Source organism: Scyliorhinus torazame, chromosome 7, assembly GCF_047496885.1.
Source record: "Scyliorhinus torazame isolate Kashiwa2021f chromosome 7, sScyTor2.1, whole genome shotgun sequence".
Lineage (NCBI taxonomy): Eukaryota > Metazoa > Chordata > Chondrichthyes > Carcharhiniformes > Scyliorhinidae > Scyliorhinus > Scyliorhinus torazame.
In genome coordinates, this window is record NC_092713.1 from 113,611,605 (window position 1) to 113,631,964 (window position 20,360).

The 20,360-nt window shown below is 51.1% G+C and overlaps 1 protein-coding gene across 1 annotated transcript in view; it reads right to left on the reverse strand.

The window, feature by feature from the left end:
* Nucleotides 1-20,360, reverse strand: part of LOC140427353 (P-selectin-like) — a 136,462-nt gene that overhangs the window by 42,182 nt on the left and 73,920 nt on the right. Inside the window, exons 20-21 of the mRNA XM_072512903.1 lie at nucleotides 17,443-17,858; nucleotides 4,913-5,020 (exon numbers count right to left, since the gene is read on the reverse strand). Of these exons, the coding sequence (XP_072369004.1) occupies nucleotides 4,913-5,020; nucleotides 17,443-17,858 (524 nt within the window). The remainder of the gene's footprint in view (nucleotides 1-4,912; nucleotides 5,021-17,442; nucleotides 17,859-20,360) is intronic.

Here is a 20,360-nt window from a genome sequence, read left to right on the forward strand (position 1 = left end):
CCCTGTGTGCTTCATCCGACTCAATGTCTCCTCACTTTACACCCTGTGTGCTTCATCCGACTCAATGTCTCCTCATTACACCCTGTGTGCTTCATCCGACTCAATGTCTCCTCACTACACCCTGTGTGCTTCATCCGACTCAATGTCTCCTCATTACACCCTGTGTGCTTCATCCGACTCAATGTCTCCTCATTACACCCTGTGTGCTTCATCCGACTCATGTCTCCTCATTACACCCTGTGTGCTTCATCCGACTCAATGTCTCCTCATTACACCCTGTGTGCTTCATCCGACTCAATGTCTCCTCACTACACCCTGTGTGCTTCATCCGACTCAATGTCTCCTCATTACACCCTGTGTGCTTCATCCGACTCAATGTCTCCTCATTACACCCTGTGTGCTTCATCCGACTCAATGTCTCCTCATTACACCCTGTGTGCTTCATCCGACTCAATGTCTCCTCATTACACCCTGTGTGCTTCATCCGACTCAATGTCTCCTCATTACACCCTGTGTGCTTCATCCGACTCAATGTCTCCTCATTACACCCTGTGTGCTTCATCCGACTCAATGTCTCCTCATTACACCCTGTGTGCTTCATCCGACTCAATGTCTCCTCATTACACCCTGTGTGCTTCATCCGACTCAATGTCTCCTCATTACACCCTGTGTGCTTCATCCGACTCAATGTCTCCTCATTACACCCTGTGTGCTTCATCCGACTCAATGTCTCCTCACTTACACCCTGTGTGCTTCATCCGACTCAATGTCTCCTCATTACACCCTGTGTGCTTCATCCGACTCAATGTCTCCTCATTACACCCTGTGTGCTTCATCCGACTCAATGTCTCCTCACTACACCCTGTGTGCTTCATCCGACTCAATGTCTCCTCATTACACCCTGTGTGCTTCATCCGACTCAATGTCTCCTCATTACACCCTGTGTGCTTCATCGACTCAATGTCTCCTCATTACACCCTGTGTGCTTCATCCGACTCAATGTCTCCTCATTACACCCTGTGTGCTTCATCCGACTCAATGTCTCCTCATTACACCCTGTGTGCTTCATCCGACTCAATGTCTCCTCATTACACCCTGTGTGCTTCATCCGACTCAATGTCTCCTCATTACACCCTGTGTGCTTCATCCGACTCAATGTCTCCTCATTACACCCTGTGTGCTTCATCCGACTCAATGTCTCCACATTACACCCTGTGTGCTTCATCCGACTCAATGTCTCCTCACTACACCCTGTGTGCTTCATCTGACTCAATGTCTCCTCACTACACCCTGTGTGCTTAATCCGACTCAATGTCTCCTCAGTACACCCTGTGTGCTTCATCCGACTCAATGTCTCCTCATTACACCCTGTGTGCTTCATCCGACTCAATGTCTCCTCACAACACCCTGTGTGCTTCATCCGACTCAATGTCTCCTCATTACACCCTGTGTGCTTCATCCGACTCAATGTCTCCTCATTACACCCTGTGTGCTTCATCCGACTCAATGTCTCCTCACAACACCCTGTGTGCTTCATCCGACTCAATGTCTCCTCATTACACCCTGTGTGCTTCATCCGACTCAATGTCTCCTCATTACACCCTGTGTGCTTCATCCGACTCAATGTCTCCTCATTACACCCTGTGTGCTTCATCCGACTCAATGTCTCCTCATTACACCCTGTGTGCTTCATCCGACTCAATGTCTCCTCACTACACCCTGTGTGCTTCATCCGACTCAATGTCTCCTCATTACACCCTGTGTGCTTCATCCGACTCAATGTCTCCTCATTACACCCTGTGTGCTTCATCCGACTCAATGTCTCCTCATTACACCCTGTGTGCTTCATCCGACTCAATGTCTCCTCATTACACCCTGTGTGCTTCATCCGACTCAATGTCTCCTCACTACACCCTGTGTGCTTCATCTGACTCAATGTCTCCTCATTACTTCCTGTGTGCTTCATCCGACTCAATGTCTCCTCATTACACCCTGTGTGCTTCATCCGACTCAATGTCTCCTCACTACACCCTGTGTGCTTCATCCGACTCAATGTCTCCTCATTACACCCTGTGTGCTTCATCCGACTCAATGTCTCCTCATTACACCCTGTGTGCTTCATCCGACTCAATGTCTCCTCATTACACCCTGTGTGCTTCATCCGACTCAATGTCTCCTCATTACACCCTGTGTGCTTCATCCGACTCAATGTCTCCTCATTACACCCTGTGTGCTTCATCCGACTCAATGTCTCCTCATTACACCCTGTGTGCTTCATCCGACTCAATGTCTCCTCATTACACCCTGTGTGCTTCATCCGACTCAATGTCTCCTCATTACACCCTGTGTGCTTCATCCGACTCAATGTCTCCACATTACACCCTGTGTGCTTCATCCGACTCAATGTCTCCTCACTACACCCTGTGTGCTTCATCTGACTCAATGTCTCCTCACTACACCCTGTGTGCTTAATCCGACTCAATGTCTCCTCAGTACACCCTGTGTGCTTCATCCGACTCAATGTCTCCTCATTACACCCTGTGTGCTTCATCCGACTCAATGTCTCCTCACAACACCCTGTGTGCTTCATCCGACTCAATGTCTCCTCATTACACCCTGTGTGCTTCATCCGACTCAATGTCTCCTCATTACACCCTGTGTGCTTCATCCGACTCAATGTCTCCTCATTACACCCTGTGTGCTTCATCCGACTCAATGTCTCCTCATTACACCCTGTGTGCTTCATCCGACTCAATGTCTCCTCACTACACCCTGTGTGCTTCATCCGACTCAATGTCTCCTCAGTACACCCTGTGTGCTTCATCCGACTCAATGTCTCCTCATTACACCCTGTGTGCTTCATCCGACTCAATGTCTCCTCATTACACCCTGTGTGCTTCATCCGACTCAATGTCTCCTCATTACACCCCGTGTGCTTCATCCGACTCAATGTCTCCTCATTACACCCTGTGTGCTTCATCCGACTCAATGTCTCCTCATTACACCCTGTGTGCTTCATCCGACTCAATGTCTCCTCATTACACCCTGTGTGCTTCATCCGACTCAATGTCTCCTCACTACACCCTGTGTGCTTCATCCGACTCAATGTCTCCTCACTACACCCTGTGTGCTTCATCCGACTCAATGTCTCCTCATTACACCCTGTGTGCTTCATCCGACTCAATGTCTCCTCATTACACCCTGTGTGCTTCATCCGACTCAATGTCTCCTCACTACACCCCTGTGTGCTTCATCCGACTCAATGTCTCCTCATTACACCCTGTGTGCTCCATCCGACTCAATGTCTCCTCATTACACCCTGTGTGCTTCATCCGGTGCCAGTGCTCATGTCGTTACATTGTATATGTTGTGTTGCCCTATTATGTATTTTCTTTTCTTCCCTTTTCTTCCCATGTATTTAATGATCTGTTGAGCGGCTCGCAGAAAAATACTTTTCACTGTTACTCGGTACACGTGACAATAAACAAATCCAATCCAATCCAATCAAATCCATCTCGTACACACTCCAAGAAATTTTCCTTCATGGAATTGTTACTAATTTGATTTGCCTATTCTATATGTCGATTAAAGTCACCTGTAATTACAGATGTTCCTTTATCGCATGTGTCTCTAATTTCCTGTTCAATGCCATTCCCAAAATCACCATTACAGCTTGGGGATCTACATACAATCCCCACTAATGTTTTTTGGCGCTTGGTGTTTTTCAGTTCTCCCCATACAGAATCCACATTGTCTAAGTTAGTATACTTCCTCACTATTGCCTTAATTTCCTCTTTAACCAGCAATACTACCCCACCGACTTTTCCTTTTTGTCTGTCCTTCCTAAATACTGAACACCCCAGTTCCCATCCCTGGTCACCCTGCAGCCATGTTTCCGTAATTCTGATTATATCATACCCATTTACATCCATTTGCGCAATTAATTCATCCACTTTATTACGAATGCTCCACGTATTAAGGCACAAAGCCTTAATACTTGTCTTTTTAACATTCCTTGTCCCATTCCCACTATTTTTCACTGAGGCCCTGTTTGATTCTCACCCTTAATTTCTCTATCTATCACTTTCCTTATTCCCCTTTCTGTCTTTTGTTCTTCTCCGTGTTTCCCCCTCCTCTGACTCCTTGCATAGGTTTCAATCCCCCTGCCATCTTAGTTTCAACCCTCCCAAACCTCTCTAGCAAATATAAAATTGTTTCTAGCCTCATAGCTTCTTTCTAGCTTAACTTCCTTCCTGTTGGGGCTACCGGGTTAAGGGTCGCCAGGTCACATGGATCAGTATTTTTTAATATTCAAGAAAGTTACAGTTGATCCTGTTACAATTTATGCAAGCTCTTTATGTGATAATAAAAACAATTAAAAACTTCTCAAGAACAATTAGACATTCCACATGAATCTTAAAGAATTGACAACTTTTCCATTGATAAACCTTTTAAATTAATTAGTCAGTTCTGTAACTGCCTTGTGTGAGTAAAATTGGCAATTTTCTGAAGTGATGTGGGCACATAGTGAAAATTCAGAGACCTTGTAGGTCACTTGTTCAGGGCACACTAGCTCACATTAATTTAATGTTGAATTCAGAGCAAACATAGGCTTACGTACAGAATCTGACTTCTAATGGGTATGAGATGAAAGTATATGAAGGAGGCCCTTTCACCCATGGATTTGTTGTACATGAGTTCCTCATTTCACAAACAGAATCAAGGATGACACTAGTTGAAGACTGGTTTGTTTTCCTCGAGTAAGAAGGGAGTATTAGCGACTCATATGATCTCAACCAATTTCAAATTATTTAGCTGAAGGAGTAATTTATAATAAGGGTGTGCCAATTGCAGCAGTCTAATGTAAGTCCTTTACTACTGATTTCAGGGTAGCACAGAAAAAGACTCTTACCAAATTCACACTCTGGTCCACAGAATCCTTTGTTGCATTGACATGTGTAATTTCCAATCGTTTCCACGCATTCTCCACGTCCGCTGCATGAATTAGGCTTGCATGATGCTATTACAGAGTGTTACACAAACCCAGAAATACGTTTAGGAAAATATTCTGAGAAGCAATGTGATATAAACAGTATGGGTAGACCATTGGGGGGGGGGGGGGATTTTACGTCCCCATATTTGGTGGGAAGGAAAACCGCGTAGGATCGAGAATCCAATGGGAGTCCCCAAACGACTTTTACACCGGCGGGATTTCCTGTTCCGATTGTCCCTGTACCCCACCAATGATGTAATGGAGTTCATGAAAGTTCGGGAATCCCATACCATACATTTAAATATTATTAGCAGGATTCCCCACTCCATTATCCCCTGCGTTAGAATTTCCCAGCAGGGTCAACAACAGGTCCTGACAAACAGGGACCGGAGAAGAGAATCCCCTGAGGGCGCTCAGGAAAGTTCAATACCCGTGGGGGGGGGGGGGGGGGGGGGGGGCGGGGGGGGAGAGTATCTTCTCCCACACTGGACTTTCGGGATGGGCATGATTATCTTCCCCATGGTTCTCGTGGAGTATAGGCTCCCCCGCTTAGGGGCGGGGGAACTCCTTTTAGTAATGTATAAAAGGTCGGCCAGTAAGGCACCAACCATCAGGTGACCCAGTAGGGATCTACCGGAATTTGTATATAACGTAACTGTAAATAAACCAAAGTTCTTTATTCATACTTGGTGTGGACTCCCTGTGTCCTTATTAAACTAGCGACAAGGAATAAACTGGTTTGCCACCGGCGCTACAACCTACTTGGCTGACCCACCTCCCCGATTTTCTGCACTCAGGTTGGAACCAATTATTTTGCCATGCTTCTGTTGGCCAATTGGATGCATTTGCGCAGGTGTTGAAGACTGGAACCAATATGCACAAAAGATGCGTTACTTCTTCCAGGCCAACAACATCACGGACATCAAGTACCAGACAGTCATACTGTTCACGGCCGCAGGGACACATGTTCGGAGTGACCAGGAGTCTTACGTACCCGGCAGCATCAGATACACTCTCATTCAACCAACTTGTGGCAATTGTGGCGCAACATTTTAACCCAGCCTCGGCAATGATTGTTGAAAGGTATCGTTTTAATACAGCGGAGTTGTCCGCCGAGTTCATCACCGAGTTTTTATCACGGCTACAGAAGATAGCCGGGTTTTGTGAGTATGGAACTGCTTTATCTGATATGCACCGTGATCGTTTGGTCTGTAGTATTAATAATATGGCGACACGATAAAAACCTTTGGTCAATACCTCCCTGACTTTTCTTTTTTATAAAAATAATTTCTATTAGGATTTTCACAAAATATCAACAACAGAATGAAAAAGAAACCCAATAGAATTAAATACAGAACAAAGTAAAACAACCCCCGTGCCCCCCTCCCCCCTATACATAATAATAAATTAACATCCCGAGTTAACACAAAGCAAACATGGCAAATATATACACACCCTCAGATCCCCCAGGGTAAATAAACAAAAATAAAATGGACCCCCCCTTCCGCCCCCCCCCCCCCCCCCCCCCCCACACACACACACACACCCCGCCCCCCGGGTTGCTGCTGCTGCTGACCATTGTCTACCGCTCTGCCAGGAAGTCCAAGAACGGTTGCCACCACCTAAAGATCCCCTTAAGGCGAATTTCACCCTCTCCAATTTAATGAACCCCGCCATATCGCTGATCCAGGATTCCACGCTTGGGGGCCTCGCACCTTTCCACTGAAGGAGAATCCTTCACCGTGCTACCAGGGACGCAAAGGCCAGAATTCCGGCCTCTTTCGCCTCCTGCACTCCCGGCTCCTCTGCCACCCCAAATATTGCGAGCCCCCAGCCCGGCTTGACACTGGATCCTACCACCCCCGACATCGTCTTCGCCACGCCCTTCCAAAATTCCTCCAGCGCTGGGCATGCCTAGAACATATGGGTGTGATTTGCTGGGCTCCCTGAGCACCTAATACAGCTGTCCTCTCCCCCAAAGAACCGGCTCATCCTTGTCCCGGTCATGTGTGCCCTGCGCAGCACCTTAAACTGTATGAGGCTGAGCCTCTCACACGAAGAGGAAGAGTTCACCCTCCCTAGGACATCTGCCCACGTCCCCTCTTCGATCTCCTCTCCCAACTCCCCCTCCCACTTACCTTTCAACTCCACCACCGAGGCCTCCTCCTCCTCCTGCATCACCTGGTAAGTTTCCAAGATCTTCCCCACTCCCCCCCCCCCCCGAGAGCACCCTGTCCTGTACTGTGTGTGGCAGTAGCCGCGGGAATTCCACCACTTGCCGCCTGGCAAACGCCCTTACCTGTAAATATCTGAAGGTGTTCCCCGGGGGGGGAGCCCATACTTCTCCTCCAGTTCACCCAGGCTCGCGAACTTCCTGTCCACAAACAGGTCCCCCAACCTTCTTATCCCTGCCCTGTGCCACCCTGAAAACCCTCCATCTATTCTCCCTGGGACAAACCGGTGGTTCCCTCGTATTGGGGTCCACACCGAGGCCCCAACTTCCCCCCTGTGCCGCCTCCACTGCCCCCAGATTTTGAGGATAGCCGCCACTACCGGGCTCGTGGTATACCTCCTTGGAGGGAGCGGCAGCGGCGCCGTTGCCAGCGCCTCCAGACTCGTACCCTCACAAGACGCCGTCTCCAGCCTCTTCCATGCAGCCCCCTCCCCCTCCATCACCCACTTGCGCACCATCGACGCATTGGCGGCCCAGTAGTACCCACAAAGGTTGGGCAGTGCCAGCCCCCCCCCATCCCTACTCCGCTCCAGAAACACCCTTCTCACCCTCGGAGTCCCTCGCGCCCACACAAACCCCATTATGCTCCTGTTGACCCGCCTAAAGAAGGCCTTCGGGATAAGAATGGGGAGGCACTGGAACAGGAACAAAAACCTTGGGAGCACTGTCATTTTGATTGACTACACCCTACCCGCCAGGGACAGCGGCAACGCGTCCCACCTCTTGAACTCCTCCTCCATTTGCTCCACCAGCCTCGTGAAATTAAGTCTATGCAGGGCCCCCCAGCTCCTGGCCACCTGGACCCCCAAGTACCTGAAGCTCCTCTCCGCCCTTTATAGTGGGTGCTCGCCAATCCCCCTCTCCTGGTCCCCTGGGTGAACCACAAACAACTCACTCTTCCCCATGTTAAGCTTGTATCCTGAGAAATCCCCGAACTCCCTGAGGATCCTCATTACCTCCGGCATTCCCCCACCGGGTCTGCCACATATAGCAGCAAGTCGTCCGCATAGAGCGACCCTATGCTCCTCCCCACCCCGCACCAGCCCCCTCCAGTTCCTCGACTCCCTCAGGGCCATAGCCAGGGGTTCAATCGCCAGTGCGAGGAGCCGGGGGGACAGGGGACACCCCTGCCTCGTCCCTCGATGCAACCGAAAGTACTCAGGCCTCCTCTTGTTCATGGCCACACTCGCCATCGGGACCTCGTACAACAGCCTAACCCACCTGACAAACCCATCCCCAAACCCGAACCTCTTCAGCACCTCCCACAGGTACCCCGACTCTACCCTATCGAAGGCCTTCTCAGCATCCATCGCCACCACTATCTCCGCCTCCCCCTCCCTCGCCGGCATCATAATAACGTTCAGGAGCCTCCGCACATTCGCGTTCAACTGCCTCCCCTTCACGAACCCCGTCTGATCTTCGTGGATGATCTGCGGCACACAATCCTCAATCCTCGTGGCTAAGACCTTCGCCAGCACCTTGGCATCTACATTTAACAACAAAATTGGCCTGTAAGACCCACACTGCAGGGGATCCTTGTCCCGCTTCAGGATCAAGGAGATCAGTGCCCGGGACATTGTCGGGAGCAAGGCCCCCCCCTCCCTTGCCTCATTGAAGGTCCTAACTAGCAATGGGCCCAGCAGGTCCACATATTTCTTGTAGAATTTGACCGGGAAACCGTCCGGCCCCGGTACCTTCCCCGCCTGCATGCTCCCTATCCCTTTGGCCAGCTCTTCCAGCCCAATCGGGGCCCCCAATCCCGCTACCAGTCCCTCCTCTACCTTCGGAAACCTCACTTGGTCGAGAAAGCGGCCCATCCCTCCCTCCTCCCATGGGGGCTCGGACTGATACAATTCCTCATAAAAGTCCCTGAAGACCCCATTGATGTCAACCCCACTCCATAGCACACTCCCTCCCCTATCCTTTACTCCCCCGATCTCCCTAGCTGCGTCCCACTTCCGAAGCTGATGCGCCAGCATCCAACTTGCCTTTTCCCCATACTCATAAATCGCCCCCTGGGCCTTCCTCCACTGCACCTCCGCCTTCCTGGTGGTCAACAGGTCGAATTTGGCCTGGAGGCTACGCCTCTTCCTCAACAGTCCCTCCTCCGGCACCTCCGCATACCTCCTGTCTACCCTCACCATTTCCCCCACCAGCCTCTCCCTCTCCCTCTGCTCTCTCCTCTCCTTGTGGACCCTAATGGAGATCAGCTCTCCCCTAACCACCGCCTTCAGCGCCTCCCATACCATCCCCACTCGGACCTCCCCGTTATCGTTGGCCTCCAGGTATCTCTCTATGCTTCCTCGGACCCGCTCACTCACCTCCTCGTCCGCCAACAGCCCCACCTCCAAGCGCCACAACGGGCGCTGGTCCCTCTCCTCCCCCAGCTCGCGGTCTACCCAATGTGGGGCGTGATCCGAAATGGCTATCGCCGAGTACTCGGTATCCTCTACTCTCGCTATAAGCGCCCTACTCATAATAAAGATGTCGATCCGGGAATAAGCCTTATGAACATGCAAGAAGAATGAAAATTCCCTAGCCCCCGGCCTTGCAAATCTCCAAGGGTCCACCCCTCCCATCTGGTCCATAAATCCCCTCAGCACCTTAGCCGCCGCCGGCTTCCTACCCGTCCTAGACCTGGAGCGATCGAGTGCCGGATCCAACACCGTGTTAAAGTCGTCCCCCCACCCCATTACCAGGCCCCCCACTTCCAAGTCCGGGATCCGACCCAACATGCGGCGCATATAACCCGCATCGTCCCAGTTCGGGGCGTACACGTTGACCAGCACCACCCTCTCCCCTTGCAGCTTACCACTTACCATTACGTACCTGCCGCCATTGTCTGTCACAATGCTCGACGCCTTGAACGACACCCTCTTTCCCACCAAGATCGCCACCCCCCGATTTTTGGCATCCAACCCCGAGTGAAACACCTGACCTACCCACCCCTTCCTCAATCTTACCTGGTCTGCCACCTTCAGGTGTGTCTCCTGGAGCATGACCACATCCGCCTTCAGCCCCTTCAGTAGCGCGAACACCCGGGCCCGCTTGTCCGGGCCGTTCAGTCCCCTTACATTCCAGGTTATCAGCCGGATCGGGGGCTACCCGCCCCCCCCCCCCCCTCCCCCGCCGACTAGCCATAACCCCTCCTTGGCCAGCCATGCGCCGCACCCCACGCCCAGCCCATTCCCCACGGCGGCAGACCCCCGTCCCAACCCCCTCTACTCGCTCCAGCTCCCCCTTGGCCATAGCAGCAGCAACCCGGTACCCCCCCCCCCCCGCCCCCCCACACCCCCTAAAGCTAGGATCCCTCCTAGCTGCTTTACTCCCCCCATTGCACTGCCGCAAGTCAGCTGACTCCTGCTGACGACGGCTTCTCCCGCCTCTCCTTCGACTCCTCCCATTGTGGGACATACCCTCCTCCTCCATTACCCATCCACAGGCTCTCCGCCTCCCCCTTCCATCCCAAGCGTGGGAAACAACTCGCTGCCCCGCCCCGGCCCTGCCCCCTCCAGCCTTCAGCGCGGGAAAAAGCCCGCACTTTCCACCTGCCTGGACCCGCCACCTCTGACACAGCTCCTTTTACAGGCCTAGTCCCCTCACCCCTGACTCGGGCCTCATCCTCCCCCGCGGGGCCCATCCCCGCTACCGGCCATCCACCCCTACTCCATTTACTTACCCCCCTCCAAGAGCCCACCCGACAGACCCAACCAAAACAGTGCCCAACCCACCCTAACCACCCTCATCGAACCAAACAGAAATAAGAGCAAAGAACCCCCTCTCAAAGTGTAACACCCCAACAGCAATCCCCGACCACCCATCCCGACCCTCAGTTTATGTCCAGTTTCTCGGTCTGAACAAAGGCACATTCCTCCTCCGGAGACTCAAAATAATGGTGGCGGTCCTTGTAAGTGACCCACAGTCGCGCCGGCTGCAACATGCCAAACTTCACCCCCTTTCTGTGCAGCACCGTCTTCGCCCGATTGTACCTGGCCCTCTTCTTCGCCACCTCCGCACTCCAGTCCTGGTATATTTGAACCTCCGCGTTCTCCCAACTGCTGCTCCTCTCTTGGCCCACCTGAGTACACACTCCCGATCAGCGAACCGATGAAACCGCACCAGCACCGCCCGCGGCGGCTCATTAGCCTTGGGCCTCCTCGCCAGCACTCTATGGGCCCCTTCCAGCTCCAGGGGCCCCTGGAAGGACCCCGCTCCCATCAGCGGGTTTAACATGGTGACCACATAGGCCCCCACGTCCGGCCCCTCCAGCCCCTCTGGGAGGCCCAGAATCCGCAGATTCTTCCGCCTCGACCGATTCTCCATCTCCTCGAACCGTTCCTGCCATTTCTTGTGCAGCGCCTCGTGCGCCTCCACCTTTACCACAAGGCCTAAGATCTCGTCCTCGTTGTCGGAGACCTTTTGTCAGACCTCGCGGATCGCCACCCCCTGGGCCATCTGGGTCTCCAGCAGCTTGTCGATAGAAGCCTTCATTGGCTCCATCAGGTCCGCTTTAATCTCCCTGAAGCAGCGCTGTATAACCTCCTGCTGCTCCTGCGCCCACTGCATCCACGCTGCCTGGTCCCCGCCCGCCACCATTTTGCTCTTCTTCCCTCGCACCTTCTTTGGGTTCACCACCACATTTTTAGTCGCCCCGCTCCTGGTCCAAGCCATACACTGTAGGGGAACTATTGCAATCTCCTTCCCACACCGGGAAACGTCAAAAAAATGCCGTTGGGGGCCCTGAAAAGAGCCCAAAAGTCAGTTTTTAGCGGGAGCTGCCGAATGTGCGACTTAGCTCCGCATAGCCGCAACCGGAAGTCCCTCCCTGACTTTTCAACAGACACTACAGATCTCTTTGTCCCGAGAGGGCGTGGATCGTGGCATCTAAAAAATACAAGGGCTGGAGGTGAATGTTTTTGGGCATCGCTACTCACATGGTATCCCCACGGCATGGACTGCTCACCACAGCGACTCTGGCCTCTGGACAAAGGGCCAGCCGTTCCTCGGCGATAGGAGATCCCGGCCTGTGTGTGACATGTTGGTGCTGGTCTAGGCATAATCCCTGGAAGTAGAAGGGCCAGTGCTCTAGGCACCCTGGTCGAGGTAGGGGTCAGCCCCGGACCCGGGCCTTGCATCTGGATGGCCCAGAAGAGGCAGAGGATGAGGCTGAGATGCAGTTAAACTGTTTGGCAGTGCCCCTTGTGGCCCCTATTCGAGTTTCAATCTAGGTGAATGGCCATGTGCTCCCGATGGAATTGGATACAGGAGCTGCCGTTTCTGTGGAGATGCAGACCATCTTTGATCTTATTAGACGGGGTGTGCACACTTTGACTTGGCTGACACGGCAGCTCGTTTTGTCACTTATACGGGGGAATATTGTGGAGACAACGCTAACTCCGGTAGTATATGGGCACCAATTGGTTCGCCTTTCCTTCATTGTCGTGCAAGGAAGCGGCCCTAGCCTGTTGGCCCACAATTGGTCATACCAACTGCAGTTGGGTTGACAGCATATCCTCCAAGTGGGATTTGGCAGTCCGTGTAAGGTTCTGAGCAAGATCCCTGAAGTTTTCCACTCTGGCTTGGGAACAATTAAAGGGGCCGCACAAAGATCCAGGTGGACCCGGAAGCCCAGCCCCAATATTTCCGTGTCCGCCCAGTCCCTTACGCTTTAGCAGAGAAAGCAGAGACCAAACTTTGTCACTTGGAGAATTTGTGCTTCGCCGATCGGTCGGCCCGATGGTCCCCGTCATGAAGCCGGGTAAGATAGTCCACCTCTGCAGAAAGTATAAATTGACAGTGAACACGGCTTTGAGGTTAGACTGTTATCCTTTACCACACATTGAGGATCTTTATGCTACATTGGACGGTGGCTGCACATTTACAAAATTGGACATGAGCAATTCCTATCTACAGCTGGAGCTTGATGAGTCCTCGAGGAAGTACGTCACCATCATTAGGTACAAAGGTCTCTCTGATTATACCTGACTATCATTCTGAGTATCCTTGGCATGCGCAGTCTTTCAGCGCGTAATGGCGAACATCCTGCGTGGATTGCCGCATGTTGCAGTCTTCTTAGACGACATTTTAGTCACGGGGACTATGGGCCAGGAGCATTTCCGGAACCTCAAAGCGGTGTTACAGCACTTTTCTGAGTATGGGGTCCACCTGCACCACTCAAAGTACATGTTTCACACAAAAGAAGTAGTTTACTTGGGGGACCGGGTGGACCAAGATGGCCTGCAGCTGGTCGCCGGGAGAATGCGAGCTATCCAACTGGCCCCTGCCCCGTGAGACGCCACCAAACTTTACTCGTTTCTTGGATTGGCCAATTATTATGGCAGATTCATTCCAAATTTGGCGACAGTCCTGGTCCCCCTTCATTTGCTGGTTAAGAAACACCAACCTTGGGTGTGGAGCAAGGACCAGGATGAGGCGTTTAAACAGTAAACAGTGGTTGTCCTCTTTGGGGGTATTGACATATTTCGATCCTTCAAAGCCATTATTCGTCACATGTGCCATTATGCATCACCGAAAATGAAGATGTTGGCGAGAAGTGATATCTGGTGGCTGGGTTTGGACACAAATATAGAGACATCGGCTCAGCAGTGCTCCATTTGTCAAGAGCACCAGAAGATCCCTGCGGCAGCACCCGTACACCCCTGGGAGTGGCCAGGACACCTTTGGGCTCATGTCCACGCCGATTTCGCCGGTCCATTCCTGGGTTTGATGTTTCTCATCCTGGTTGATGCCTGCTCCAAGTGGCTGGAGCTTCATAAGATGGCGACGATCACCTCCCGTCGACCGTTAAGCAATTGTGTATTTCTTTTTCGACCCATGGAATTCCAGAGGTGTATGTAACAGATAACGGGGCCTCTTTGATGCGTGCAGAATTTGCTGCTTTCCTGAAGGGCAATGGGATTCGGCAAGTGCGCACTGCCCCATACCATCCGGCATCAAATAGATTGACAGAGAGGGCCATGCAGACGGTTAAACAGGGGCTAAAGAAGGAGACTTCAAGCTCGATGGACACCAGGCCAGCACGTTTTTTGTTTTCGTACAGGACCACTCCGCACGCAGTAACTGGGGTGGCACCCGCTGAAATGCTCAAGGGTCATCAGCTTCTTATCCTGAACAAACCTGCTGTGACACCTCCAATCTGTATCGACGCCGGCATGCCCAACATGGTATCTTCAGATTCAGACTTGGAGACACAGATGTCTGAGGTCTCAGATGCAGGTTCATCAGTTCATTGCCTCCTGCTGATCATCCGCCATGGCATTCCTACCGTAGATGACATTCTCCTTGGAGGTATACCCAGCACTCCAGGGGCTGGATGTTTCACTGGACCTAAGAGGGTCCGACATCCTCCATCTGCTGCTCCTTCTCCTCCTCCTCGGCCATCGAGGGTGTCTTCAGACTTTGGTGGGGGAGGAATGTCATATCGCGCACGGGACTTACGGGGTGGCAATGATTATCTTCCCAATGGTCTTCGCAGAGTATGAGCTCCCCCGCTGAGGGGTGGGGAAACTCCATTCAGCTATGTGTAAAAGGGGGGGTGGGGAATCTATCAGGAGTTGTATATAACATAACTGTAAATAAAGCAAAGTTCTTTATTCTTACTTGGTGTGGACTCCCCATGTCCTTATTAAAGAGAGGATCATGCCTGGGTACTGCCCCCTAGCGCTGCCGGGGAAGCTTCCATTAGGGAGGCCTGTGTGGGGGGGGGGGCACGACCCATCCTCTGCAGCCCTCTGCGGTAACAAATTCCACAGGTTCACTACCCTCAGAGAAGAAAACCCTTCTCATCTCTGTCTTAAATGGGCTCACTCTGAGATTAAGCCGTCTGGTCCTAGACACTCCCACAAGGGAAACAACCTCTCAGCATCTACCCTGTCAAGCCCTCAGAGAATCCTATATGTATCAATATAGTCACCAGTCATTCTTCTAAACTCCAATGAGCACAGGCCCAAGTAACATTCATGCCACACAAGTGCCAGATCATCTCCCCTTGATATTCAATGACATTACCATCACTGAATCCCCAACTAACAACATTCCGGGGGTTACCATTGTCCAGAAACTCAACTGAACTAGAAAAACAAATGCTGTGGCCAACAAGAGCAGATCAGAGGCTGGAATTCTGCAGAGAATAACTCACCTGCTGACTCCCCAAACCTGTCCACCACCAAAAAGGCACAAGTCAGGAGTGTGGGGGAATACTCTCCACTTGCCTGGATGAGTGCAGCTCCAACACCACTCAAAAAGCTCAACACCATCCAGGACAAAGCAGCCACTTGATTGGCACCCCTTCCACAATCATTCAACTTCAATGCATAGTAACAGCCGTGTGTACCATCTACAGGATGCACTGCAGCAACTCACCAAGGCTCTTTCAGCAGCACCTTCCAAACCCACGTCTACCATCTAGAAGGACAAGGACAGCAGATGTATTGGAAAATCACCATCTGGAAGTTACCTTTTAAGCCGCACACCATCCTGACTTGGGAATATATCACAGTTGTTATCACAGTTCCTTCACTGTCACAGGGTCAAAGTCATGGAACTCCCTTCCTAATGGTTCAAGAAGGCAGCTCACCATCACCTTCTCGAGGGCAATTAAGCTTGGGCATTAAAAGGAGGCAGGCAGTGAGGAGTATTTACCCATAAGGGACTTGCCTTGATTTTCCATTTAATAAATTAAAGACAAAAATGTGCCTGGTTCTGCCAGTGGTCGGCACTCCTCCCTGCCTTATTTTCAACTGTTCATAATGTTCCTATGATCCAACATGTCTTCATTCATAAACAGGAACATTCTATGCTCAGCAGACTAAGAGGTTGTGTTTGCCACTGACCCCAGAGAAAGGTGCCCGCAAGACTAGCGGACCCTAGAACACAGATTTCCTAATTTCCAATGCCAGTTTCAGTTTAGCACCTATCACAGGGGATCTGTGACTTCCAGCAACAGAACAGGCGGCAAGCAGCATCAGCCAATCAGATTAAATGATTCTCCAAGACAGCAAAGCAGATAATAAGACAACGGAGCAGGGAATATAAATCACATTTAAATCATTGTATAGAAAACAAAACAAAATTTGAGACATATAAGTCGGCTTAAGGGAGAAATGTAAATGTCAAAACAAAAACTAAACAACATTTTCACAAAAATCTGAAATTTAAAAATATTCTGAGAGAATAAAATTAGCTTTTTAAAATTAGCTTTTTAGGACCTGCAGTAATATGACTTTGTACATTGTTAAAATTACTTCTGATTAAACAAGGCTTCACATTTTCATTGGTTTTCACACTGAGAATTGTGTGTAAATAGTTTAAGTTCACAGATCAGTAATTCTCAATGATTTAATCTATGAAACTGCAACAGGGCATCTTGTGGAGGAGCAGGTTATGATTGACACCTAGTTCTGCATTTCCACAAGCTGCATATGTGCAGATGCCAGAGGTTGCTGTTCTTTTTACTCAGCACAATAATGAGCGCTGACAGCCTTACCGTTATTATTACTGCAAATTCTGGACCATTGTTTAGTTTACTTGACGATACACAAAGAAAGCAGCAAAATTATTGATTCGATATTTTGATCTCTGAACATGAGTGAACTTGTTTCAGTGGAAAATCCAAAGGCGTCGGACCAAAACCCGTAGACAACACTAAAACCTTAAGGAGGTGAGGTAACTCAGGAAGTAGTAGCCAGGGCACACCAAGCTGGTCCAGTAGATTACAGAAGGGAAGAAAATAAAGTGTGAGGGCAGAAATTGCAAGACTTTGATGCTAGTGTTGCAACTTAATCTGGGCAATAAAATAAAGCGGTCATAGAGAAAACAATCAGGGCCACAATATCTCTTTCACTGTCGTAAATGTACTTATTGATAATGTTGCAGTGTGGCGCAAGTATCTCTGGTCCTCAAACACATTAGTGAAGATTTACACTGGCAATGAAGCTATGTAGTTCCTGTTTGAAGAAGTTCCCCAGCTTGGGGAAGAGTGAGTTCGACACATGTCTTGTTTCGAACACGGTTTTGACACAGCAGAGTGTACTGAGAAGCAAAGAACTTACCATTATTGACAAATAAAACCGAGTCGGAGAGAGGTGGCTTGAAGATAAACTGGGTTGTCTATGAAACAATGCATCTCCTAATGTTTGGAATGAATTCAGTGTTAGAGTGACCAAGCTCTGAAACATGCATAAAGTTTGGATCTTACCTAAATAGCATATTGCTCGTTTCATTTTTCCACAGGGATCGTTATTCCACATTCCTGTATCTTTGCCTCTCTTTATATAAATCTCTACACAATCTTCTGACCCATCAGTTGGTTCGCCTTTAGCCCAGTTTTCTGCCTCTCTGGTCAGTGTTTTGTTAGTTCCAACCCAGGTCCAAACATTATGAATCTTTCTTATTCCAATCCAGTAATAAGATGGATTCTTTGGTAGCATCGCATTCAGATGGTTATTTTCTTCACTGTTCTGAATTGCAACCAGGTCAGTGAAGGACTTTTGGCAATAGTTTCTGGCATCTGACCATGTCATGTCGTTTGTTGAAAAGTTATAGTTCCAGCTGTGGACTCCTTCCCAAACTGCTAGTTCTGTGAAGACAATACACTTCACTGAAATGTCTGAACTAGTTGTAACACAAATAAATTGCAATTCATATGGACCCGCAAGATGGTTGCCCATTCAAGTCAGAACTTTGAGGGCGCGATTCTCCACTCCCACGCTGGTTGGGAGAATCGCCTGGGCCGCCAACATTTCCGGGGACGCCAGTCCGACGCCCTCCCGCGATTCTCCCAAGCGGCGGGAACGGGCCGGTCGAGTTTCGCGGGCCGCAGGCCGGGGAATCGCCGGAGACACCCAAAATGGCGATTCTCCGGCACCCCTGCTATTCTCAGGCCCGGATGGGCCGAGCGGCCAGGCCAAAACGGCAGGTTCCCCCCGGCACCGTCCACACCTGGTCGCTACAGTCGTGGGCGGTGCGTGAACGCTGGGGGGGGCGGCCTGTGGGGGGGGCGATCGTCAGGCCGTCCTCTCTGAAGGAGGACCTCCTTCCTTCCGCGGCCCCGCAAGATCCGTCCCCCATCTTCTTGTGGGCCAGATTTGGACAGGACGGCAACCACGCATGCGCGGATGACGTCCGTTATGCGGCGCCGGCCGCGTCATCTAATCGGCACCGCCTTTACACGTGCGACAAGGCCTCGCGCGGGTAGATGACGCGGCCCCGATACTGGCTCATTGTCAGGGCCTGAATCGGTCGGGACCGGGGCCGTTCCTCACCGTCGTGAACCTCGGCGGCGTTCACGACGGCGCGGCCACTTCGGCGTGGGGGTGGAGAATCCCGCCCTAAGAATTTGACTATGAATCTAGACAACCATTGGTACTCACTATGTTGAGCACTTAAATGCTCAACACGAATAGTGGAGTAGCCAGCCTGATGGCAAAGAGAAGACACTGGCTGGGCAAGCCCACCTTCCGCTGAGGAAGAAACATTAAATGGTGATTATGACAGAAGTCTACAGCACAGGAGCTATCTCTAAACCACTGCAAAGAAAGGAGATTCACTGGGGGACCTTAAAGGACCAAATAGGGAAAGTGGTTAACAGGTATTAATTAGCTTGGGAAATGTTTGAGATCAGATTGAAATTAGGTAATAAATACACTGCATACAGAAGTGAGGAGGCAGTAACCTAGATTTTCTGACAGATGATATTTTAATGCCACTGTTCCTGCAAAACACATCAATGTATTAAAGTACAGTTAATTAGAAAATTAAATCTGTAGTTTTTAAATCACTAGGGAACACAGATTCCATCTCCAATCACAATTCACTATGAAATAAAACTTAGTTACATTCCTAAAGAAATCAAATGCAAAACTTTTTCATCACACACATGCTAGCTTAGGATATCATCAATGTGTAATGAGGTAGAAAGCACCTTTGCATCAATTCTTTACCATTTCCAGACCATTTTAAAATCCTGCCCTTTGACCATTTTCAAATGTCATCTCATCCCATGCACAGGTGTACACTCAGTTCAAACAAATAGAAAATCAACCCTTACCCCTCCATGTGAAATCCCTCTGTTTACACTTTTAACTGAAGCATTAACCCATTTAAAACGAGCACATTGGGCCTGATCTTCTGATCAGGAGAAATGGTGACCGCATTGCTGCTGTGTGAGGACATCCTAACGTCTGGTGCACTTTCAACCAGAGCGTGCAATCCCAGCTGGAAACATGAAGCCTCTGTGCAGCTAACCACTGGCAGCTGCATTTACTGTCCCCCCACGCCCCCTCCCCCCGGCCCCAGGAGAAGGCCAACCATTATCACCGGGGGAGTGAAAAGACTGGAAGGGGACCGCACCGCGGCAGAACAGAGGACCCTGGACGTGGTCGGTGGGCCCGAAGAAAGTGCAATCGCCAGGGTGGAGATCAGCTTTGGGTGAGGAAGTGAGATCCTGATGTGTTGGGGTTCCTCGTGCCACATGTATCACCCTCCCCAATACCACCTCACCCCCACACCACCCTCACACCACCCTCACATCACCCTCACCCGCACACCACCCCCACACCACCCTCACATCACCCTCACATCACCCTCACCCCCACACCACCCTCACATCACCCTCACACCACCCTCACCCCCACACCACCCCCACACCACCCTCACATCACCCTCACCCCCACACCACCCTCACACCATCACCCTCACACCACCCTCACCCCCACACCACCCTCACATCACCCTCACACCACCCTCACCCCCACACCACCCTCACATCACCCTCACATCACCCTCACCCCCACACCACCCTCACATCACCCTCACCCCCACACCACCCTCACACCACCCTCACACCACCCTCACCCCCACACCACCCCCACACCACCCCCACACCACCCCCACACCACCCCCACACCACCCTCACATCACCCTCACCCCCACACCACCCTCACATCACCCTCACCCCCACACCACCCTCACACCACCCTCACACCACCCTCACCCCCACACCACCCCCACACCACGCACACACCACCCTCACATCACCCTCACCCCCACACCACCCTCACATCACCCTCAACCCCACACCACCCCCACACCACCCTCACATCACCCTCACCCCCA